Raw genomic sequence first — 27,256 nt, 5'->3', positions numbered from 1 at the left:
AGTGAATATTTTTATGATTTGTTTCTTCCTTTACAATCATTGTATAATTAATAAATATTTTCGTTTAATATTTTTGTTTAATTACCCAAATCCCCATTACTTCTAAGAACTGTTGTCTTCAACTATAATTTATCGTTGAAAATAACAAAATTGATTTTAAATACGCTCTATTAGTGTGACGTCACACACCGCCATTTTTTGTTCTCCTGTCAGTGTTCGGAATCCAAACAAATAAATAGTCATTCAAATTAGTATCTACAGTGTCGTTGAAGGAATTGGCTTATTTCCATAAATAAGAGTATTTGGGGAACGATTTCAGTATTAATTGATAGACAGAAGGAACGAGGTTAATACCAGTAAGTTTGATTCCTGTATTATTCCCCAGATTTTGTAAAAAGCCGTGTTTATTAGTTGAACTTCAAGTTCGAACTTACTGGCATTAATCTCGTGCCTTTTGTCTATCAATTAATAGTAAAATCGGTCCTCAAATAATGTTATTTATCAAAATAAGCCAATTTCTTCAACGACAACGTACTAATTTGAATGACAATTTGTTTGTTTGGATTCCGAACACTGACAGGAGAACTAAAATGGTGGTGTGTGTCGTCATCACTAATAGAGCGTATTTCTACTATATAATGTCCCATATACAGGGTGGCCAAGAGATTGACGCCAAAAAGAAAAAAACAGGTCCTCGGGTCATGGGCTATTCGAATCAACCCCATGTATGTTATGCGATTTTTCACGGTTTTCGAGTTATGAATTTTTTATGAACTTTGAGAATTTTTGACTTGACCATCTTAAAAAAGATAGAAAAAAGTACAAGACTTTTCTGTGAAATTTTACAGTTCATGGAGATTAAGTTACAAAAAAAATTTCACAGAAGTCTTTTACTTTTTTATATCTTTTTCAAGATGGTCAAGTCAAAAATTCTCAAAGTTCATAAAAAATTCATAACTCGAAAACCGTGAGAAATCGAATAACAGTGGGGGTGATTCGAATAGCCCATGACACGAGGAACCTGTTTTTTTGTTTTTGACGTCAATCATCTTGGTCACCCTGTATGAATTCATCTCAATTATGTGAATATATTCAAAAAACTAGAATTTCCGCCCGAATTGCACAAGAACTTATTGTATGGTGTATTGTATACAGAAACCAACATAATATATGGTCTATGAGCTCGTGGATGCCAGACGTTATTGTATATTAGGAATGGGCAACGTACAGAAAATTATTAGATATTATATATTTTCTGTCACTATCGAAATGTATCGATATTTTTAGTCCCATGGCCAAGGGCTGAGCAAAATACTCGGAAAAAGTACACATTGGGCAGTTTTTACATTTATTAACAATTATTATTTTACTGAAACCATTCGTATGAGTATTCGTACAGTATAGAGATCAGAAGCACTCTCTGCTTGATGTGTTTCCTTGGATCTTCTATTATCCGGTATAGGTACTGCTAAATTCACAGCTGACGCAACTCTTTCTGACGAAACTGGGAAAGCTTGGCATATCAAATATTTCAGAGCTATTTCTAAAAGAACTGGCGTGCCATTGAAAATTCACCGAGAATTTCCTCTCCGATAATGGTAGTTCCAGATATCGAAAAAAAATTTTTGACGACAACGTTTAATCATATCTGTAATGCGAGAAAAAGAAGTTTGATAACGAAGTTTGAACCAAATTATTCGAAATAATTTCTTCTGTTACTAATTCAGTTGTTCTTACGAAGGAAAATGAGAGATTCCTCGGATAATTTCAAGAATAAAAAGTCTAATGAATATGAGCCCGCAAACGCTTTGTTTTTGATAGACAAGGTGTTTCTAGTGTGTTGTATTTTTTAGTGATTCTTATATCAGTTTATCGAATCTTTATTAATCTTCACTACAGAGTGGTACCAAAATTATAATCAACTCATTCATTACAGCTCACTAGCTGGATCTCCAAAATAATTAGGATTTTCCTGAGGATTAGGTACTAGAGAGCTGCTTAAATTTTTTGCTCCGAATCGATAGCAGATACGATAAAACTATAACAAACCAAAAAGTGTAGTACTGGACCAGAGTTCCTTTTTACATTTTTCTAAACTACCAGCGATTCACCAAAAAATAGTTCTGTAGGAAAGAATTAGGCACTATTTCAGAAAAAATTACCCCCAGTACCCCCCTATTTCTACGCCCTTGCTGTAGACGATGTTCCCGATAGGGGCATTGCCGTGAAGTTAGGAGTTTTGATCTTTTGGAGACCACATATAACTGTATATGTGGTCTCCCAACGAGTACTAATTTTTTTCGATATTCTGCTTTAACTTTCAATTGTTCCGACTATGCTGTTAACACGAAATGTCTCACGAAGTTTGAAATGGTTATTTTAAGCCTGCTATACATTCACGCATTCAAGTTGGCCAACTTGGCTTGAACATACTAAATTGAGAGACCTGCATGAGAATATGTAGAGGAAGTTGGAGCTTGAATTGTGCTAGACTAGAAGTTGCATTTATAGGAATTCGGACAAAACCGATTGCGTATAGACTTATTGTAATGCAACCTTTTTGTTGTATTTTGCTTAACATGCCAAGTTGGCGGACCTGTATGTGTATATGTGTCAGGCTCTATACACTTCCAAACTTATTTCAACCCGATTGATTATGTTATCATAGAAATATTGGGCATTGCTTTTCTAATATTCTTCTTGAATTTTCTATGGTTTTGATATGATCATCTTGAATCCATGATGGATGACAGTGAAGTATCGCGTCTAATTAAGTGAGCGGCTATTAAAGTTTAAAAAATCAGAACTTGTCTATATAATATTACACAGAAAGTTGCCAAAAAACATTAGTGGAAGAAAAGACGTATCTAACAGAAACAGAAGATATATTTCATGAATCTGTAGCTGAAACAGAGGTAATGGCCGAATGTATAAACTGTATGAAGAATAGATTGGAGGTACGATATATGAAAAATGAATTAAATATACGAACTAAGATGCAGGTATGAGGGATGAACGCAATGAGCAAATACTATTGGGTGTCTATAGAATTCCACAGAGATCAATTGAGGTTGTTATAAATTAGTTGAGGCAATACTTAGACAGGGCAAACCAAACTATTCATCTATATCTGTAGGTGGAGATTTCAACATAGACCTAGCAGAGAATACCACAGCTCCAAGCCAACTTGTTGAGGTTTTCACTGACTTTGGATTACAGGCTAGGTTCTCAGAACCATCCAGAGTGCAACGATTTTCTGATGAGGAATATATCGAAAAGAGAATAGTAAATCAGAAAAATATGGAAAAATTTAAGACAAAGCTGAAATCTGAAAAATGAAATCTCCACACTTCGACAAAGGAAACATTTGACGAATTCTGGGTTAAACTGATATTGGATTTCTATCAAACCTGTCCCAAAAAAATTGTATGTAGGAAGATAAGAAAGTCAACAAAAGACAACCACAAAAATCAAAACAAATTAAAAATGAAAAATGAATTAAATGCTTCAGAAACTATAATGAAGGTTCGGAAGGACGAATGAAGTAGAAAGGCATAAAACATTCAAAGAAGGAAATATGCTCAGAAACTGACAGAACTGAAAAGAGACTCAAATCTACATTAAATGCAAAATGCTGAAAACAAAAATAATATGCTGTGAAAAATAATACGAGACGAAAATAAAAAAGCAGTGAAAAAGTGTGAAACAAATCTCACACCTAATGTAATAAACAAGTACTTCACTGATATCGGAGCTAAAACTTTGGAAAAATGTGGAAGACAACAAGAAAATCCATTGAGGCTCTTGCGAAAGAACTGAAGATGGGACAGTTCAATCAATCTACCTCAGTGAGTGCACAATATCAGAACTCAGAAAGGCTTTAAGCCAGATTAAAGCAACACATACTAAGGCCCAGTTTCACCAAATGCTTTAATCTTGACTTGGCTCTTAAGTGAGGCCTTAGATCACGATTAATGTAATGTAGCGTTTCACCACACTCCAAAGCGCCATTTCAATCAATCAATCAATCATTTATTTAACAAAGCATCGCAGAACAGAAGGCAACACTTAATAGTCAACTTTACATGTTAAAATTACAGTGATAAAAAAGTCTATAATAAATAGTCAATCTTACATGTTAAAATTTCTACGATAAAATACAATTAAAAAATAAACATACATCAACAAATCAGAAAACAAACGCACAACAACTCAGCTGGACCAGCCGGTTCCATTCAACGGAGGAATTCATCTACGGTGTAAAAACTACCATCGACTAAAAATTTTCGGAGACTGCTTTTCATGGGCGCCCGCAGAAATTTTTCTCAGGGGGGGCAAAATGAAAATTATTGAAAAACGATAAGGCGACCATTATTGTCGTAGGCGACATCAGTATGTCCGTGAATGTGAAGTTTTCCAATTCAACATTTTTTTTTATAACGTCAACAATATAAGGTGATGTAAAATAAAACGGTAACTCTTTTCGAAACAAATCATAGTATATTTGCTATTGATTCCAATATATTTAAATATTTACTAGCTACCGTCGAACAAACCACAAAAGTGAAAGAGTTTATTGCAGCCCATAACTGAGCAGCTCTTTTTGTTGTTGAAGAATTCATTGAAATTTTTCCAGATTTTATAGCAAAAAAATGTTTTGAATATAGTATTAATGTTTTCAGCCAAAACGCAAAGATTTATATTTAGCAACGAGTTTCACAAAACAAATCAATATTTGGAATCAGATTTCTTCCTAAAGTACTCTCTCGAAAAAAGATTATAATGTCCTTCAACGGTGCCAATGCTATTACGAATTTCAGTAATTTTACTGATGTCATTTTTTACTAAATTCAACCTATGGGAGATGCAATGGAATTAAATTGCTTTTTTGTACTTATATCTTATGATATTTTAAACCCCGTGAATTTCACCAACCATTGTCGAGCATCCATCATAACCTTGTGCTAGAAGTTTGTGAAAATTCAAACCAGATTTTTCTAAAACCTCAAGGATTGATGCAGCTATGCAATCAGCATTCAATTTGTTCAATTGTACGAATCCAAGAAACTCTTCTTCCACTGTAAAATTTTCATTTTGCTCATGTACATATCGTATTCCAATAGAGAACTGCTCATGTCCAGAAATATCAGCAGACTCGTCAGCCATTACACTGAAATACATCGAAGAATTTGCTTCTTCTACAACATTTGTCATTATTACATGCCCAGCTATCGAAATGATCTCATTTTGAATTCTGTGAGAAGTATATTTCGAGTTACCAGCTGCGTTGAATAAATAAATCTCTAAATCTTTATCACCAGATTCTACTCTGAATTTCAAAAGATCACTTAAATTGCAAGAGTTCGTGGTGCTCTCTCGTATAGGCATATCGTGAGTTTCGCAAAAAACTATTGTATTTATAATCGGTAAAAATTTTTTATTATTTTCGGCATCTCTTTTTTTCTTACCTTCATCTATTAAAGACAATAGAAGAGTATATATAAGATGAATCTATAAAATAATTGACACGCATGGAATGCGTTCGGTTCCATGATTTTTCTTCACATAGTGCTCATAGCGCCTAAAATAGTTTTCAATGCAAAAGTCACCTCTGCCGATTATGGATTATATGTATAGTAATTGAAAACCGGAAAATTGTTGGGAATCCATCACTTTCCTTTTTTCCTTACCCTTTGTATTGAGAAAGTGATACTAAGGGTGTTGTGCTGAAAATTGAGGTACTCAAAATCTCAGGGGGGGCCATGGCCCCCCCGGGCCCCCCCCCTGCGGGCGCCCATGCTGCTTTTGAAGCTTCTCGCTTTCCTCACAGTTTCTGGTAAGTGGTTGTAAAACACAACACCCCAATAATTAAAACCTTTTCTGGCAACATTAAGTCTTTTGTAAGGTATTTCCATGGCAGCTCGGTTACGAGTCAAGTACTGATGTCGGTCTCCACATAACTGATAATTTGCACTATTTTTATGCACGTAAATACAACATTCAAATATATATTGCGAGCAGAATGTGAGTATCGCGTACTTTCGGAAATATTCGCGACATGAGGTTCTTCTGTCGATTGCAGCCAAAATTCGTATCGCTCTTTTTTGTTTCAAAAATACAACCTGGTAGTGCGGACTATCTCCCCAGATCAGAATGCCGTAAGACATTCGACTATGGAAAAGTGCATGGTAAACATTCAGCATTGTGCATTCACTAGTCATCTTTGCAAGCTGTGTCATAAGAAACAATATGGACGATAGTTTTTTCACAACTACCTCTACATGAATGTCGAACTTAAAATTTTCCTGGATATACACACCCAGGAATTTAGCACCTTCAACACTATCCCTCTTAATCCTTGTGTCAATGGGCAGTATTACCGTTTTTAATCTATTAAGAAGCAGCCCATTTCCCGCTAACCAGTTCTCGACATCGTTTAAAGCCGCTATTGTCTTAGTCGCTACACTCTCGACTCCAATGTTCAAGAACGAGGTGTCATCTGCGTAATTGCACAAGAGATCACAGATAACATTAACTGGCAAGTCATTGAGGTAAACTAAAAACAAGAGAGGTCCCAATATTGAACCTTGTGGTACTCCCCTGAGAACTATATGCTGACTCGATCTTCCACCCCCAGCATCCACATACTGATATCTACCGCTCAGATAAGAAGTGAAAAGTTTCAGCGGCAATCCTCGTATCCCATAATATTCGAGTTTTCGGAGCAGAATAGGGTGTATAACATTATCGAATGCTTTAGATAAATCACAGAGAGTAAGTTCGACCCTTTTCCCATCATCTAACGCCTCTGCCACTCGTTCAATGATCGCTACCAATGCTGTTATGGTAGATTTCCTGTTCCTATATCCGTGTTGACTTTCCGATAACAAGTTTTTCCGTTCCAAGAAATCGATCAATTGCTTCTTTAAGATGGTCTCCATTATTTTTGACATCGATGGTAATATGGATATTGGTCTATAATTGTTAGGTGACCGTTTGTCTCCTTCCTTTTTGTAGATAGGAATTATCTTACCAATTTTTTGAGATGATGGGAATTCTCCTTCGGTGAAGCACATATTGATGACACATGACAAAGGCTCCGCTATCACTCTGATAATTCTCTTAATTATTTCAGTTGATAAACCATGTGAATCAGCTGTTTTGGAGTTTTTCAGCGATGTGGCAATATCAACAATTTCATGCGGTGTTGTCGGTTTGAGAAAGAACGAGCCCGAGTCAGAAATCTTGATCTTCCTTAGTTTCTCCTGAAATTCATTATTTTTATCGTCAGTTTTATTTGTGATCTCTTTCAGGAAATTTCCATACAATTCTGGATCAATCTGATTTTCATTTTCTTTTTTGTCTTTTCGGAACTTATTAACTATCTCCCAACTTTTTTTTGGAATGTTATCAGTTGACTCAATTAGTTTTGAATAATAAGCTCTCTTTGCCCTGTTTAATTCATCTCTGTATAATCTCCTATGCTCCTTATATCTTCTCATGTCGTTTTCATCCTTTCCTACTTCCATTTTTACACACAGTGCATCAAGTTCATTTTTGATTTTCTTTAAATTCTCACCGTACCAAGGCTTTGAATTCTTTCGGTTTGTATTAATTTTTTTTCTTAAGACGGGGTAGTAGATATTGACTGCCTCCAAAACACTAGAATGGAAGGCCTCAAAAGCATCTGATCCCTTCTTACTCGACAACGTCATCTCCCAGTCGATTCCGGACAGATGTTCAATGAGAAGTTGAGTGTCATGCTCCGCCATTTTTCTTACATATCTGTATTTACTGATCTTATTTCCTTCAGGAATATTCAACATATAATATACCTTCTGTGCCATATGGTCGGAAATATGAGGGTTGAAGGTGCTCGAGTTGAAGACTCTGTTAACTTCGCTAACGAATATATTATCAATGCATGTAGCTCCCGTGCTTGTTATTCTTGAGGGTGAGTTGAACAGTGGACTGAAACCATATTCCTTCATCTGATTTATCCATCTACGAGTCGTTCTTGATGGCTGTCTTACATCAATGTTGAAGTCACCGGACACGAATAAGGTGTAATATCGTGAGAATCTAAGCAACTTCTGAAGACACAATTCCATATGATCAAAGAATGTCTCCAACCTTGAATTGGGCGCTCTATAGATCCCAACAATTATAGCTTTCATACTGGGAATCTTAACTGCAGTGATCTCAAAATCCTCACAATTTAAGCTCGATATATCACCAAGTTCCACTGCACTACATCTTTCCTTCATCAGAATGGCCACTCCTCCATATTTCCCATTAGGCCTAGAGCAACTAGATACAACCTCATAACAGGAAAATGGCAACAACGGACACATATCACCAGGCATCCATGTCTCCGTTATTATAGCAACATCAACATGTTGTTCGAGAAACATAATTTCCAATTCATCAACTTTATTCTTCATTGAACAGCAATTTAAATTTAAAATGACTTTATTGGTTTTTAGGGGTGCCATGGTTTCGAAAAAAACGAAATCTTCTTACAGTTACTCCTGATGGCCAAGTCTCTGCTTTACTGAGTTGTTGTAAAAGTTCAAAACTAGCCCCTACCTTAAAGGAGATAGTACTCATTTCTTCCTTCGTTGAAAGTTCGGTTACATCGAAAGATTTATCTGGGAACTTGGACTCCAGATATTGTTCTACATCCACAGAAGAAATACCCTTTCGTACTCTTCCAACATGCAGCCAGGCCTTTTTTTCAACTCCCATAAAAGCTAGCTTACCATCTGTCACCTCACCAACATCTTTTGTACCAATAATTCCATCAACAGGTCTACTTGTTTTGGAAACCTTAGGAGTCTTTTTGTCCTCCAAATTTGTCTCGATTAATGAACTATTTCCATTTTTCACCGTACCAATCTCTTGCTTTGACATAGACTCACTCTTTTTGGCAATTGTGGAATAAGACATTCTTTGGGAATTTGTTGACATCTTGGCAACGTTGCTTCCGACCAATGCAATTTGGTTATTGTTGCTGTTATTTTTTAACAATTCTATTATTACCTGTTGTGCCTGTATGTGCCTTTCTTTTTCCGTCAAAATGTTGCCAGATGCTTCCAACTTTGTCGACAACACCTCAATTCTGGCTTTCATTATTACAGATTCATCTCCAGGTTTCAGGTTAGAATCTGTTAAATTCTCGTAAGACGTAAACAAAGTCCCATTTTCAATATAATGTCGTAAAGTTTCACTCACATTTAGAGCGCTTGGTACTTTTCTAGTCAGAATAATTTCAATCAAACTATCTTTTTTCAGTTTATTTAACTCGATACAGAGATCGCTTCTGTCCGCCATGACTTCACATTGAATTTGATTTAATTGACCAATCGCGATTTAGCACTAATCGGCCATTTTTGGAGGATCATAACCTTTCAAGTTGAGATTAATAATTATTTATCAGTATGGAACTCTTGTCTATGTAATTATTTTTCCGGAAATTTCTAATTTTTGGGTCAATTTTATCAAAATATGACTATATGTATAGGCTCAATATTTCCCATTTAAAATACACGTAAACTTTGTTTTTGTGTTTTATGAAATTTATTGCAAAGAATAATTTATTGATATGTTTGATTGAAATATTATTTAAGGAGCAGTTAAACTTGTTGATAGAAATAAATAAGTTAATAAAATTACTTATATAGTTTTTTTTCCAGAATGTGTGGTTTTGTGAAATGGGATAATTTCTTTTTAACTTCTGCAAGTTTCCGACATTTCGAAGCACATCACCCGACATTTTCGGCAAAAATTAACTTTGTTTTTTGTTTACAAGATGACAAATGATTTGAAATGTTATGAGTTATGAATGAATGACACCTGACACCTAGCACCAATGGTGGTCATCACTGCTAATACGATACAGAACACTATATAACTTTTTGTTCACAACGTTGCCAAATGGTTTGACTATTTGATCGCGATTTGGTTGATCGCGATCATCTTCGGACGGGTTGATGCATGGTGAAACAGAAAACACTGTTAAGCCTGCTTTAGTAACAAGCGGAGTTTAATCAATCTGGGATCAAGTGCTGTTTGGTGGAACTGGGCCTAAGGATATTATATGAGATGACACCAAGCATACTTAAACAAATATTTCCTCTATTTGAAATACCACTCTGTGATACTATCACAAGATGTTTGGATGGAGGATACTACCCAGATCAGCTGAAGAAGGCTAAAATCATACCTGTCCATAAAAAAGAAGACATGGATTTACCGGAAAACTAGCGGCCACTATCAATACTTCCAGTTTTTTCAAAATTGTTCGAAAAGATAATAAAAAACAGACTGATGAGTTTTTTCAAGCTTACAGGAATTCTAAGTAAACTACAGCATGGATACTTGACGGGCAGATCGGTGGAAACAGCGATAACAGAGATGCTGAAGATGATAAGTAAGGGATTTGAATAAAATGTAGCTTGCACACATGCGATTTATCCAAGGCCTTTGACACCATAAACCACAATCTACTATTGGAAAAACTAAAATACTATGGCTTAAGGGGGCAAGTTCTCAAATTACTGAAAAGTTACCTGACTGGAAGGATGCAGAAAACAAGTTTAGATGGCAAGTTCTCTTCAAGTTGAACGGTGAAACAAGGTGTGCCACAGGGATCAGTGCTGGGACCCCTTTTGTTTGTAATTTATATAAATGACTTACTTGAAAATGTTGAATTAGATAAAACTGTACTTTTTGCAGATTACACTTCTTTCCTGAATGTTGGGAAAAAAGAACAAGAATTACAAGAAAGTGATCGAAAGACGATTGATGGAGCTCATCTCAAATATGGTTCACTTTTAATTAAATGAAGATGAATGCTGACAATACTCAGCACGTATTTTTTGACACCTCCACCAATGACCACATGAAATTTCTGGAGATCATGATGCAGTCCAACCTAAAGTTTACGAAACATACAGAAGAACTTATTCCTAGATTATCAAGAGCCACATATGCAATGAGAGGAATAAAACAAATTGCAGGAACCAAGGTAGCCAAGATTACTTACTTCAGCTATTTTCACAGTAACCTGAACTTTGCTATACTCATCTGGGGAGAAACAACTGAAACTGAAAGCAAAAAGGATATTCATAAAACAGAAGCTGAGAATCCTTTGTGGTGTAAGAATAAGAGATAGTTGTAGAGAATTATTCCCCAAAGAAAAAATATTGACTAACATCTATTTTTGTGTTGAATTGTGTCTTATACATCTATGATAATGAGGAAATACTACTGGAACACTATTACAACCACACATACAACACTCGAAATAAAAATTGATGACCTTTTGATTAATTATCACCGGGTTGTAGCTTCCCAGCTGAATATAAACTATCTGGCTATAAAAGTAACCAGCTAAACTGAAGGAAGTATATACAAAGAAAATTAAAAAGGAACTGAAATCTATTCTCATTAAGAAGGCCTACTACAGTATGGAGGCATATATGCAGGATACTTTTTAGAGCCCTTGATCACATGACATACCTCAATGTTTATTGTTTTTGAATCTAATGTAATGTTGTTTATATACATATGTATATGTATAGTCGGTATATTTCAGAACTTGGATATAACAGGTCTTATTGTAAAGGAAATAATTTGGTTCAATCCTTTATTTTCTAAACCTCGATTTATATTAATGTATATGTATATTTGATCGCATATTGCCTTTTTATATTATTATAATATTGATAGTTCACATGGAAGATTTGACACCCAATGTAATATTTGATGGCTTATAAAATTTGTTCAAAACTTTGTATCAAAATTTTGTTCAAATTGAAATAAATAAAATTTTTATTTAATATATTAACACGCCTAATGTCAACTACTTCGGTTTTGTGGTCACAGGAATAATGGAATATTTCTTTACGGAACCCCTTAATAAGATTTTAATGGTTAGCAGCATGAGATGTCCGAATTCTGCCCGAATCTTCTATTGTTCTGAAGATGTAATTAACACGAAATTTTGCCCGAAGCTTATTCTGAATACAAGATGATTTATTAGCTTACCGACAAACTTTGTCATATGAAAGGTACTGTAATTTTAACAAAGAAACATATTATGGGAACATATTAATGTCAGATTTCAAAGATTTAAGGAAATAAATGGCTTCAAACGTTTAGTTTAGGTCTAGAAATGATTATGAGTCATTAATTACAATAAAGATACTTAGGAACAAGCGTAAGAACACTTGTCAGACTGTCAGTTCATTGTCAGTAGCCAGTAGGTAATCTAATTGCATTGCAAAATTTTTCCCTGGTTAACAGTAGCGACACCATCAGCTTTCAAAAACAGGGGTGGCCAAGAAGTAACCGGATTTTTTTGGGGGGGCCAAAGTAAAGCGAAATTATAGTCTGCTTATCTTTTAGCCTTAGTGTGTAAAATTTTAGGGGGTGACAGCGGAATTTTAGGGGGCCCCCCCAATGCCCCCTCTAGCATGGCAACTGCTGATTAAAGCTTTGCGTATTTTTGAGTATTTTGATACAGAAGAATATTCCGATATCATTTTCATTGTTATTCATGGTTCATGGTTATTACAATAAAAATTTTGGTGATTTTGTATTGAGGAAATTTCACATTTTTTCATAAAAATTATTTTAGGTAAGAAAAAATTGGTTATTTCTTATTTCTTTGAAAAACAGCTGGAACGCGAAGATAACAGGAAATAAATTATAGAATATCTATTAGTAATAATAAAATATGTGTGGGCCGCCCTTCTAGAGCGGTCCCTGCGGTTTCTGATTTTTCTGTTTAGTTTCGACTTCATATAATGCATGAACATTTGATGTTTTCTTCAAGATTTTTGAGTAAAACAATCGGAAAAACTCATTATTTTAAATTTGAATACGCCCACGCCCAATTATACACTGTGTCCGTAAAGTATGGAACAAATTCATTTTTAACTAAACAGACAATTTGAAAAAATAATCCTGAAACACGTCGATTTTTATTTTAATTTACCGTATTTTAAAATAATAATCGAATATATACGGGGAATTACTTCGGAATAATGACGTCACCGTCATTTTTTTTTAAATAGAACACCCCATTTTGTCTCAATTTTCCGATTACCCTAGCTGAGCTGACTCCAAAAATGTATCACATGTTGATTTCAATTGGTACAGGGTGGACAAAAATACAATAGTTCTGTGTGTGCTTATAAAGTAACGCGTAACATTCTTTATTATTATTAGTTAAATTCACAATATTATCAAAAATACTTATTGTCTAGCGGCAAATTACAGGGTGTTACATTCTAACCAATTGCCGCTAGACAATAAGTATTTTTGATAATATTGTGAATTTAACTAATAATAATAATAAAGAATGTTACGCGTTACTTTATGAGCTTACACAGAACTATTGTATTTTTGTCCACATGATCTAATTTATCCACAGCACAGGTTAACTTTATTAAAAAAGCCCTTTCTATATGTGCATTGAAAATTTTAATACGTTGCCTAACAATATAAAATGTTTAGGTTAATTCAAGAAAGATGTTAAAAATTAGTTAATTGATCTTGAACGATTATTTCGATTCTGAGAATTTAGTTTAATTTTCTTTGTATGTTTTCGACACTATTTTTTATTTATAAGCTGTTGTATATAATCTGTAAATAAACTATCTATCTATCTATTTCAACTAGTTCGGATCTATACTGACACATATATTTCTTTATTCTGCTGAATATTCATGGAAATAATGCTCTATATTCATAGAGATAATAATAATGAAGTACTCAATTAAATATATGTTAGAAGATCTCATTTATAAGATCGCCAGTTATCAAGAAAACATAAAAATACCTGCTATAGGAACATTTTGATTGAATTTCTCCGTAAATAATATTCCTTACGTTTTATTCAAATATTTGAATATTTAAAATTAAATTTAAATATAATTTATAAGACTTACGTGGTTCCTCTTGAATAGGGTAGTAAAAAATCGAATCCATATTTCAAAAATTAAGCTGCAACCACAAAATATTGATCACTTATTCCGCTACGTCCAATTTGGAATTTTTCGACAGCAATCACTATCTAACGATAAATATAGACTGAAGGTACTATTCTGAACGAAGGGCTTGGTACTTTTATTTTCAAAACGAACCCCCCCCCCACCTATTTAAAAGTAATGAGTCCTCAGAAAAGAGAAGGCTGGAACAATTTCTAAAGATTTAATGTGAATGAAGAATGAGATCAAGCAATGCGTATTTATCTTTATTTTCAAAACAACACCAAATCAAATCATTTGAAAAATCAAATAATGAGACCGAAAAAATAACGAATATTCTAGTAAGAATTCAGTTATTCTAAATTTTATTCATTTGATTTATTTCACGGAATTTCACCTCATTGATATATTGCAAAATAATACGTCGTTAAAAAAAAAGTATTACATGATACTCCCAGCAATGTCACTTTTCTGAAACAATTAAATTGTTTTTTGTTTTATCCGACGTGTTTACACTGATATCGGTTAGTTCCAATGTTCCAAATGATTGACGGTTAGCAATTTGAAGATTTGTGCTGAATTTTGTTTGTTTTTCAATTCAATGAGGATTTTCTCCCATGAATTTTTCATTTTTATTTCTTTCATTAAAAGGGTTCTTTTCTGAAAAGAATTGTTATCTAGGACAGGGCCGCTGCCAGATATTTTGGCGTCCCGGCAAAATGAAATTTTGCCACTCTATTCTGCGTAATTCATCTGAATTTTCTCGGGTATCCTTTGAATTTCATATGAGAAGTGGCTGTAAAGCAGAATAGTAATTTATAGAATAAGTTTAGTTTCAAAATTCAATTTGCAGAAAACTAACAATTTTTTTTTGAAAATCGAAACTACACGTTCAAGTTTACTATCATGTCATTGTTCACTCAAAAAATGAAATGAATCAGACCTGTATTTTGGAAGTTCCAAATGTTGTTGATTGGCACTGAAATAGCATCGGCTTGCACAAGGTATTGAATACCCTTAATAACCTAAGACCTTAAAACTCATACACTACAGTTCCGATTCATTTCATTTTTCGAGTGAAAGTTGATGTATAAGTGTTCTTTTGGATAACAAACTCAATTTAAAGAAATAATTCAATATTAAACCTTGAAATTTCTAATATTTTATAATGGAATATAAAGTTATGAAGTTTTCAATTCTTATAAATCATGTTATCTCGTCTATTGATATGTTGTGCTGCGATTTGGTGTCAAATCATTCAAAATTCCTTCATTTGTCCGAATTTTCGAAGATTTTTCCTAGAAATGATTTAATTTCTCGGCCTTCCACTGGTCACACCCCTCACCTCATAAGGACCAATGAAATTTCAACCTGATAATTATGACTAAGCAGGGACGGGTGACAATTTTATGGTCTACAGGCCTACAGCTCAGAGGAAAGAAAAGAAAGAGGTGCCGTATAGCATTTGTTGACATCTCCATAACATTTTTGTTTATAAATACCTATTATACTTATAATGTAATGCGTTGCCATTCTGAGGAAGAAGTAGGTAAACTTTCCTCCGATCTGTGGCATAGATGTTCATGGGCGCCCGCAGGGGGGGGCCGACCACCCCCCCCCCCCCGTGATTTTGATTGCCTCATTTTTCAGCACAACACCCTCAATATTACTTTCTCAATCCAAGGGGCAGGGAAAAAAGGAAAGTAATAGATTCACAACTATTTTCCGGTTTACAATGGAATACATACTATACATGTAATCCATAATCGGCTCAGGTATTTATTGAATTGAAAACATTTTTAGGCGCGTTGAGCACTACTTGGGTGAAGAAAAATCATGGAACCGAAAGCACTCCATGCGTGTCAATTTGTTTATAAATTCATCTTATACACTATGTCCGTATCCGTAAAGTATGGAACAAATTCATTTTTAGCTAAACAGACCATTTCAAGAAATAATCCTGAAACACGTCGATCTCTTATTTTAATTTACCGTATTTTAAAATAATAATCTAATATACAGGGTGAATTACTTTCGAGTAATGACGTCAGCGTCTTTTTTTTAATGGAACACCCCCATTTTGTCTCAATTTTCCGATTACTCTGGCTGAGCAGATTCCAAAAATATATCACATGTTGATTCCAATTGGTACAGGGTGGACAAAAATACAATAGTTTTGTGTGTGCTCATAAAGTAACGCGTAACATTCTTTATTAGTAAAATAAACAATATCATCAAAAATACGGCAATTTGTTCGAATATAATACCCTGCAGTTTGTTACATTTTTAGATTAATAAAAATGTATAAAAATAAGAAATAATTTCTTTCATATTTTGTCTGCTAGACCACAAGTACCAAACATGTTTGGAAACAGCTCATTTTTGTTAATCTAAAAATGTAACAAACTACAGGGTGTTACATTCAAACCAATTAGCAATAGACAGTAAGTATTTTTGATAATATTGTTAATTTAACTAATACGGAAAGTTATGCGTTATTTTATGAGCACACACGAAACTATTGTATAGGGTGTTTTTTTCGAGGTATATAACTTTAAGTTGGCATTACTGTTCAAGATGGCGACCGATTTAACAGCTGCCAAGTGATTTATTCTCAGTTTGGTTTGGAAATTCATCATGAATAGACTCACGCCTGAACAACGCTTGCAAATAGTGCAATTTTATTTCGAAAATAATGGTTCTGTGCGGAATACGTATCGCGCACTACGGCCATTTTATTTTGTTTAGCGATGAAGCGCACTTCTGGTTGAATGGCTACGTCAACAAACAAGACTGCCTCAAGTGTATGTCGAAACACCGTTACATCCAGAAAAACTGACTGTTTGGTGTGCTTTATGGGCTGGTGGAATCATTGGTCCGTACTTCTTCAAAAACGATGATGGCCAGAACGTTACAGTCAATGGTGATCAGTATAGAGCCGTGATTACTAACTTTTTCATTCCTGAATTGAACGACCATGATGTCCAGGAGCTGTGGTTCCAACAAGACGGCGCAACATGTCACACAGCTCGTGCCACAATCGATTTATTGAAAGACACGTTTGGTGACCGCCTAATTTCACGTTTTGGACCTGTGAATTGGCCTCCAAGATCTTGTGATTTAACACCGCTAGACTACTTTCTGTGGGGCTATGTAAAGTCATAGGTCTATGCGGATAAGCCACAAACCCTTGACCATTTGGAAGACAACATTCTCCGTGTTATTGCCGATATACGGCCACAAATGTTGGAAAAAGTCATCGAAAATTGGACGTCCAGATTGGACTACATCCGAGCCAGCCTTGTCGGTCATATGCCAGAAATCATATTTAAAATGTAATGCCACAAGATTATCTTGCGGATAAATAAAATTCATATCAATTTAAAGTTCTATAGCTCTAAAAAAACACCCTTTATTTTTTTGGGTTCTGAATCCGAATCTGAGGTTTAGCACAAAAATTCTGTGACGGAACAAAAAAAAATACAAAAAAAATTTAATCTTCTGACGTTTTCTTCCATAAAGTTTTCTGTCCGAAAAACCTGGCTCAAACGATAGTTCAAAATTGGCGTATTATATCTATCTCTGCTAAAACTCAGTTGATGGGGTAATTTTAATTTCTTCGATTTATTATCTTTGATTCTGGGGTACAGAATTCGAATCTGAAGTTTTCCACCAAAATTTCATAATAAAACATTGAAAAAAATGCAAAAAAGGTGATAACTATCATTTTTTACCGGTTTTTTGCATATAAACTTTCTACTTATAAATTTGAATTTGAGTACTCTGTTGTATAAATACTACGACGGTATTTTTTTCCTAAATATATTTATAGGAATCGATGTAAAGAAATAAACTTACAGCAGTTTAAGACACGCACAAACCGATTTCTTCTAAATTCATCTCGGGGCGCTTGAAAGGGCGTTATAAGCTCAGTCTTTTCCCGAGAGATGCGTATAAAAAAAAAAAAAATTAAATTTCAAAAAGTGATTTCGAAAATGCTTTTTTTCTCAAAACATACTTGAAAAATAAAACTAGTGAAAATAGACTGAATGGGTTGGCTCTTTTAAAGTTGATATATTTAAAAAGAAAAACATAAGATTTTTTTATAATATGTAAAACCCCCCCCGAAACTGAAACCTGGCTACGCCCGTGATATGAACGGTGAAAAAAATGATGTCCCAAAATGGCGGAAGTGTCTGGGGTCCACATTTTCAGTATTTTGAGTATCTAAAAGTCCCCCCCCCCAGAAGTGGGGCCTGGATCCGCGCCTGGATAGTTCACATGGAAGATTTGACACCCCATGTAATATTTGATAGGTTATAAAATTTATTCAAAACTTTGAATCAAAATTTTGTTCAAATTGAAATAAATAAAATTTTTATTTAATATATTAACACGCCTAATGTCAACTACTTCGGTTTTGTGGTCACAGGAATAATGGAATATTTCTTTACGGAACCCCTTAATAAGATTTTGATGGTTAGCAGCATGAGATGTCCGAATTCTGCCCGAATCTTCTATTGTTCTGAAGATGTAATTAACACGAAATTTTGCCCGAAGCTTATTCTGAATACAGGGTGATTTATTAGCTTACCGACAAACTTTGTCATATGAAAGGTACTGTAATTTTAACAAAGAAACATATTATGGGAACATATTAATGTCAGATTTCAAATATTTAAGGAAATAAATGGCTTCAAACGTTTAGTTTAGGTCTAGAAATGATTATGAGTCATTAATAACAATAAAGATACTTAGGAACAAGCGTAAGAACACTTGTCAGACTGTCAGTTCATTGTCAGTAGCCAGTAGGTAATCTAATTGCATTGCAAAATTTTTCCCTGGTTAACAGTAGCGACACCATCAGCTTTCAAAAACAGGGGTGGCCAAGAAGTAACCGGATTTTTTTGGGGGGGCCAAAGTAAAGCGAAATTATAGTCTGCTTATCTTTTAGCCTTAGTGTGTAAAATTTTAGGGGGTGACAGCGGAATTTTAGGGGGCCCCCCCAATGCCCCCTCTAGCATGGCAACTGCTGATTAAAGCTTTGCGTATTTTTGAGTATTTTGATACAGAAGAATATTCCGATATCATTTTCATTGTTATTCATGGTTCATGGTTATTACAATAAAAATTTTGGTGATTTTGTATTGAGGAAATTTCACATTTTTTCATAAAAATTATTTTAGGTAAGAAAAAATTGGTTATTTCTTATTTCTTTGAAAAACAGCTGGAACGCGAAGATAACAGAAAATAAATTATAGAATATCTATTAGTAATAATAAAATATGTGTGGGCCGCCCTTCTAGAGCGGTCCCTGCGGTTTCTGATTTTTCTGTTGAGTTTCGACTTCATATAATGCATGAACATTTGATGTTTTCTTCAAGATGATTGAGTAAAACAATCGGAAAAACTCATTATTTTAAATTCGAATACGCCCACGCCCAATTATACACTGTGTCCGTAAAGTATGGAACAAATTCATTTTTAACTAAACAGACCATTTGAAAAAATAATCCTGAAACACGTCGATTTTTATTTTAATTTACCGTATTTTAAAATAATAATCGAATATATACGGGGAATTACTTCCGAATAATGACGTCACCGTCATTTTTTTTTAAATAGAACACCCCATTTTGTCTCAATTTTCCGATTACCCTAGCTGAGCTGACTCCAAAAATGTATCACATGTTGATTTCAATTGGTACAGGGTGGACAAAAATACAATAGTTCTGTGTGTGCTCATAAAGTAACGCGTAACATTCTTTATTATTATTAGTTAATTTCACAATATTATCAAAAATACTTATTGTCTCGCGGCAAATTACAGGGTGTTACATTCTAACCAATTGCCGCTAGACAATAAGTATTTTTGATAATATTGTGAATTTAACTAATAATAATAAAGAATGTTACGCGTTACTTTATGAGCTTACACAGAACTATTGTATTTTTGTCCACATGATCTAATTTATCCACAGCACAGGTTAACTTTATTCAAAAAGCCCTTTCTATATGTGCATTGAAAATTTTAATACGTTGCCTAACAATATAAAATGTTTAGGTTAATTCAAGAAAGATGTTAAAAATTAGTTAATTGATCTTGAACCATTATTTTGATTCTGAGAATTTAGTTTAATTTTCTTTGTATGTTTTCGACACTATTTTTTATTCATAAGCTGTTGTATATAATCTGTAAATAAACTATCTATCTATCTATTTCAACTAGTTCGGATCTATACTGACACATATATTTCTTTATTCTGCTGAATATTCATGGAAATAATGCTCTATATTCATAGAGATAATAATAATGAAGTACTTAATTAAATATATGTTAGAAGATCTCATTTATAAGATCGCCAGTTATCAAGAAAACATAAAAATACCTGCTATAGGAATATTTTGATTGAATTTCTCCGTAAATAATATTCCTTACGTTTTATTTAAATATTTGAATAATTAAAATTAAATTTAAATATAATTTATAAGACTTACGTGGTTCCTCTTGAATAGGGTAGTAAAAAATCGAATCCATATTTCAAAAATTAAGCTGCAACCAAAATATTGATCACTTATTCCGCTACTTCCAATTTGGAATTTTTCGACAGCAATCTCTATCAAACGATAAACATAGACTGAAGGTACTATTCTGAACGAAGGGCTTGGTACTTTTATTTTCAAAACGAAACCCCCCCATCCCCCACCTATTTAAAAGTAATAAGTTCTCAGAAAAGAGAAGGCTGGAACAATTTCTAAAGATTTAATGTGAATGAAGAATGAAACCAAGCAATGGATATTTATCATTATTTTCAAAACAACACCAAATCAAATCATTTGAAAAATCAAATAATGAGACCGAAAAAATAACGAATATTATAGTGAGAATTCAGTTTTTTTTTTCGCGCTTGTTCTAAATTTTATTCATTTAATTTTTTTCACGGAATTTCACCTCACTGAAATATTGCAAAATGATACTTTTTTTTAACGGCGCGCCATTAAAAAAAGTATTACATGATACTTCCAGCTATGTCATTTTTCTGAAACAATTATTTGTTTGAAGTAATTGTTTTTGTTTTATCCGACGTGTTTACACTGATATCGGTTAGTTCCAAATGATTGACGGTTAGCAATTTGAAGATTTGTGCTGAATTTTGTTTATTTTTTCAATTCAAAAGGGATTTTCTCCCATGAATTTTTCATTTTTATTTCTTTCATTAAATGGGTTCTTTTCTGAAAAGCATTGTTATCTAGAACAGGGCCGCCGCCAGATATTTTGGCGTCCCGGCAAAATGAAATTTTGCCGCTGTGTTCTGCGTAATTCATCTGAATTTTCTCGGGTATCCTTTGAATTTCATATGAGAAGTTGCTATAAAGCGGAAAAGTAATTTATAGAATGAGTTTAGTTTCAAAATTCAATTTGCAGAATACTAATTATTTTTTTTTTGAAAATCGAAACTATACGTTCAAGTTCACTATCATGTCATTGTTCACTCGAAAAATAAAATGAATCAGACCTGTATTTTGGAAGTTCCAAATGTTGTTGATTGGCACTGAAATAGCATCGGCTTGCACAAGGTATTGAATACCACTTGACTGGTCAGTTCAAAACTTAAAGGGGAATAACTATTCTTGCAGATCACCGATTTGTATGGGGTTTTCTGATAATTTCTTCAAACAATGATCTGAAAGGAAGGGATTGGCTATTTTTAATTTGCGAATGAAAAAACAAAAAAAAATGGTAACTTTTTGTTTTTCGCAAAGGAATTGATGATATGGATCAAGGGCTTATCACTGATTTATTTTAAAATTATTCGTAAAAAAAAACTACAGAAAAACATTTCAAAAGAGCTGAAATCACTTAGAAATAAAAAAGAATAATCGACCGTCGTATAGAGCAGCCCCTACTGTATAAATTCGCAACGAATCACCAGATTCTTCAATACTACCTACAATTTGATAAACCTAAGACCTAAGAACTCATACACTACAGTTCCGATTCATTTCATTTTTCAAGTAAAAGTTGATGTATAAGTGTTCTTTTGGATAACAAACTTAATTTAAAGAAATAATTCAATATTAAACCTTGAAATTTCTAATATTTTATAATGGAATATAAAGTTTTGAAGTTTTTAATTCTTATAAATCATGTTATCTCGTCTATTGATATGTTGTGCTTCGATTTGGTGTCAAATCATTCAAAATTCCTTCATTTGTCCGAATTTTCGATGATTTTTCCAAGAAATGATTTCATTTCTCGGCCTTCCACTGGTCACACCCCTCACCTCATAAGGACCAATGAAATTTCAACCTGATAATTGTGACTAAGTCGGGACGGGTGACAATTTCATGATCTACAGGCCTACAGCTCAGAGGAAAGAAAAGAAAGAGGTGCCGTATAGCATTTGTTGACATCTCCATAACCATGGGCGTAACGAGGGGGGGTTATTGGGGACGTAATCCCCCCCATTGATCAGAAGGAAAAAATTTTTTTGGCAGAACATTAAAAAAATAACTTGGAAGATTTTGCTTTTTCAAAGTTGTTATTGTGGAATTACAGAAGTATCATTGTGAGAAGAAAAATTTGGGGGATTTTTGAACACTCTGGGGAAAATTTGGTGGACAACATTTCTTGGGGTATTTTTTGGGGGTTTCAGTTTTTCACTTGGGTGTTTTTGGGGTAAAAATTACAAATTTCGAATTCGATATTATATGTATTTCCCCACAACGGCCACAACATTCCGCGAAATGTTTTACTGTTCTTGCAGATGAAACGACAGACATCTCAACACAAGAACAAGCATCAATCGGCGTTAGATACCTATACAACAATGATATTAAAGAAGATTTCCTTCAGTTTGTACCTGTTTCTGATTTAACTGGTAAAAACCTTGCGACAGTCATTTTGAAATCATTACGCGAGTTTGGAATTGATGCAAAGTATTTGAGGGAACAAGGATATGATGGGGCCGCTGCAATGAGTGGAAAATTCAACGGAGCACAGGCATATGTAATGGAAGAGCATCCGACTGCAATATATGTCCATTGTGTATCCCATAGCTTAAACCTTGCTATAAGTGCATCATGTTCAATTTCTGAGATCAGAAATTGCTGTGGGACTGCAACAAAACTATGTGTGTTTTTCAACACCCCAAAAAGAATGGAGGTTATTACAAGAGCAATTGATAAACTGTTCCCTGAAGCCAAATCTACTCGTCTAAAACAACTCTGTCCAACTAGGTGGGTTGAGCGCCATGATTCAATATTACTACTTCAAGAAATGTTACCTGCTGTCCAGGAGGCTCTTGAAGAAGTTTCACAGTGGAAGGATGTAGAATCAGCGTCGATGGCATTGCAGCTTTTATGTGCACTTCAGAGTTCATTCTTTATAATCAGTTTGCAAGTGATGGCTAGAGTATTTTCCTTAAGTTTACCCCTTGCTCGATTTTTGCTGCATGAACATATCGATCTTTCAAATGCTATGAACATGGTGACTAATCTAAAAGGGACGATAGAAAAAATCAGAACCAATGCTGAATAAGAATTCGCAACCATATTTAACGCATCAGAGACTATGGCTGAATTACTCAGTACCTCAATAAAAGCCCCAAGAAGAACTGGACGACAAACTCTTAGGTGCAACATTGAAACCGACAATCCTCAATCATACTTTAAAATATCCCTATTTTTGCCATTTTCAGATCACTTTTCAAATGAATTAAATAGTCATCAAGACCTACTGAAAAGTTTTGAGTGTCTTATACCGACCTCTACCAGTAATGCTGAAGTCACCAGAACACAGGAAGAAAGTTTTATAAAGCTCCTGAATTTATATCAGGAAGATATTCAAATTGGTGACATCGCTGCCATAGGGGAACTCCATATGTGGTACGAGAGGGTGAAAGATTTGAAAATTAGCTCAAGGAAGGCAATCAATTATTACACTGCTTGTCATCAGGATGTTTTCCCAACTATCAACACCCTCCTGAAAATTCTTACCACTCTTCCTGTATCGACATCAACCAGTGAAACGTCCTTATCATCTCTTAGAAGATTGAAAACATATTTAAGGAACAAAACAGGCCAGCAAAGGTTGAACGGGCTTGCTATGCTCAATACTCACAGAGAGCTAGATATCAATGCTGCTGAAGTGTTGGACGAGCTGGCAAAAATTGTCTTGAATTTAGACTTTCTTGAATGATTGTATAGAGGAGCGTGATAGCAATTTTCACTTATACATTTATATTTTAGAATATTGTCTATCTTTTTTTTAATTCTTACACGTATTTCATTGTTTACTAAGTGTAGCATTCAAATGTATAATATATATTGTGCCTGTATGATGAATTAATTTTTTTAAAAGAGTTTTTCACATAAATCTTCGAATGGAAACGATATCTACACCTCCCCCCCCCCGCTTTTCACTTCAGTTCAGGGTCACTCGCTAAAACTTGCCACTACTACCCATAACCCCCCCCATGAGTCAACTCTAGTTACGCCACTGTCCATAACATTTTTGTTTACAAATACCTATTATACTTATAATGTAATGCGTTGCCATTCTGAGGAAGAAGTAGGTAAACTTTCCTCCGATTCATGGGCGCCCGCAGGGGAAGCCAGGAGGGCCCCCCCTGAGATTTTGATTGCCTCATTTTTCAGCACAACACCCTCAATATTACTTCCTCAATCCAAAGGGCAGGGAAAAAAGGAAAGTAATAGATTCACAACTATTTTCCGGTTTACAATGGAATTACATACTATACATGTAATCCAAAATCAGCTCAGGTATTTTTTGAATTGAAAACATTTTTAGGCGCGTTGAGCACTACTTGGGTGAAGAAAAATCATGGAACCGAAAGCACTCCATGCGTGTCAATTTGTTTATAAATTCATCTTATACACTATGTCCGTATCCGTAAAGTATGGAACAAATTCATTTTTAGCTAAACAGACCATTTTAAGAAATAATCCTGACACACGTCGATTTCTTATTTTAATTTACCGTATTTTGAAATAATAATCTAATATAAAGGGCGAATTACTTTCGAGTAATGACGTCAGCGATGAAGCGCACTTCTGGTTGAATGGCTACGTCAACAAACAAAACTGCCGCATTTGGATTGAAGCTAATCCTCCAGTGTATGTCGAAACACCGTTACATCCAGAAAAACTGACTGTTTGGTGCGCTTTATGGGCTGGTGGAATCATTGGCCGTACTTCTTCAAAAACGATGATGGCCAGAACGTTACAGTCATGGTGATCGGTATAGAGCCCTGATTACTAACTTTTTCAATCCTGAATTGAACAACCATGATGTCCAGGAGCTTTGGTTCCAACAAGACGGCGCAACATATTACACAGCTCGTGCCACAATCGATTCATTGAAAGACACGTTTGGTGACCGCCTAATTTCACATTTTGGACCTGTGAATTGGCCTCCAAGATCTTGTGATTTAACACCGCTAGACTACTTTCTGTGGGGCTATGTAAAGTCATTGGTCTATGCGGATAAGCCACAAACCCTTGACCATTTGGAAGACAACATGCGCCGTGTTATAGCCGATATACGGCCACAAATGTTGGAAAAAGTAATCGAAAATTGGACGTCCGGATTGGACTACATCCGAGCCAGCCGTGGCGGTCATATGCCAGAAATCATATTTAAAATGTAATGCCACAAGATTATCTTGCGGATAAATAAAATGCATGTCAATCGAATGATCCATCATTGTTTTATTGCAATTTAAAGTTCTACGGCTCTAAAAAAAGACACCCTTTATAAACCGAACTGAATTTCTTAATTTTACAGAAACACAAATATACTCTTTGCTGGGATTCATCGCGAGTTGAGGTTTTATTAGGGGCAATAAAACAGGCTGTTTCTTCAAGTAGAATGGGTGTTCTAGGTAAAATATAATCCGCCAAAAATTTTCGGGTAGTCCAACTAGCGGAATTGCAGTTTTGGCGCAAAATAGAACAACGTCCTATTTTTATATTCATAACTAGTTGAGAGCGCACATTCGATTTCAATAAAATTGACCCTTGGCAATTTTTTTTAATTTGCTACTAATAGGTATATTTTCACTGAGAAAACATTTTTGTGTTAAAAAGTATGTCTTGTTTTATTAACTGACTTCGGGCTCCTACTATTGGGAGCTCTGGCAAAAGGTTCGGTATGCTGGTCCTGGCCCAGTAGCCTTGATCTATGATACAAATTTTTTGACACCATCATTTAGGTAAATCTGATAAATGATCGAAAAAAATTTATTGATTATTTATTTAAAAAATAACGTCATTCATTTTTACAGAGTTACGTCATAAGTAAAATTTTTATGCTACAAGATGGTACATAAAAAAACTAAAATGGATCTGTCCCATCGTTTTATTGAAACACATTCAATAACGCATTTATGATTTTTTTTCCTTACTTTATCCACACAAAGTATATCAGAATTATTACTAATTGGAACTGCATACTGCAACCACAATCTAACTGATTCCAGATGCACTTTAATGTTCAATTCGATAAATGAATATCGAAGTCTCAAGGTTCCAACTGAGATAGGCAAAATCTACACAAGCTAGTGTGTTGACTAAGGTAAACAGTTGACTTACCATAAGTGATGTTGTGGGTTACTGTGCCATCCAATGAAACAATAACAGTTTTTGTCATACTCCGAATAGACGGTGAAATTCCAGGTTTTGATAAGGGAATAGGTGTCTTAACGAAAGGATCTTTCGAATCATCGCCATCATTTTTCTTAGACATCTTATATCGAATCTTCAAGCTGATTATATTGTCGAATGTATTTTCTCGCACTCACTTTACTTATTCCCGTCGGATTTAATGTTTATAGTTTATTTTTCATATCAACGTCCGATTTAAGTTGAATTAAATATCAAACTTGAAATAGATTAACGAAAATAAGCGGTTAATATTCCATGTTTTGAAAGGTATGTCAGATATTGGCAAGTAGGCTTGTCCCCGTTGATCACCACGCTTCGCACTTCATTCAGAATATCTTGATTTAAAGGAAGGTCACTTGGGCAAACAAATACCGCAACAAAATGATTATCTCCGATTGATGATAAATATAGCTCTTTCTTTAAATCTACACACACACCAGGTTTTATCTTTCGAATGAATCATTTATATCAAAATCAAAGTGCCACTTAGGTAATTCATTTATTCCCGATGTTTACTATTTTTCATTCCATATAGGTTACCTTCAAGACGTGGATCATTAACCTATTAGTAT

General features: G+C 34.4%; 1 protein-coding gene across 1 annotated transcript in view; it reads right to left on the bottom strand.

Annotated features, from left to right (window-relative positions):
- LOC123672012 (ribosomal protein S6 kinase alpha-5-like) overlaps positions 1–27,256 on the bottom strand; it is a 111,295-nt gene extending 84,039 nt beyond the window's left edge. Inside the window, exon 1 of the mRNA XM_045605954.1 lies at positions 26,613–27,256. Within this exon, the coding sequence (XP_045461910.1) occupies positions 26,613–26,766 (154 nt within the window). The 5' untranslated portion in view covers positions 26,767–27,256. The remainder of the gene's footprint in view (positions 1–26,612) is intronic.

Source organism: Harmonia axyridis, chromosome 2, assembly GCF_914767665.1.
Source record: "Harmonia axyridis chromosome 2, icHarAxyr1.1, whole genome shotgun sequence".
Taxonomy (NCBI): Eukaryota; Metazoa; Arthropoda; class Insecta; order Coleoptera; family Coccinellidae; genus Harmonia; species Harmonia axyridis.
The sequence above is the reverse complement of the archived record's forward strand: the minus strand, read 5'-3'. Positions and strand labels throughout refer to the sequence as shown.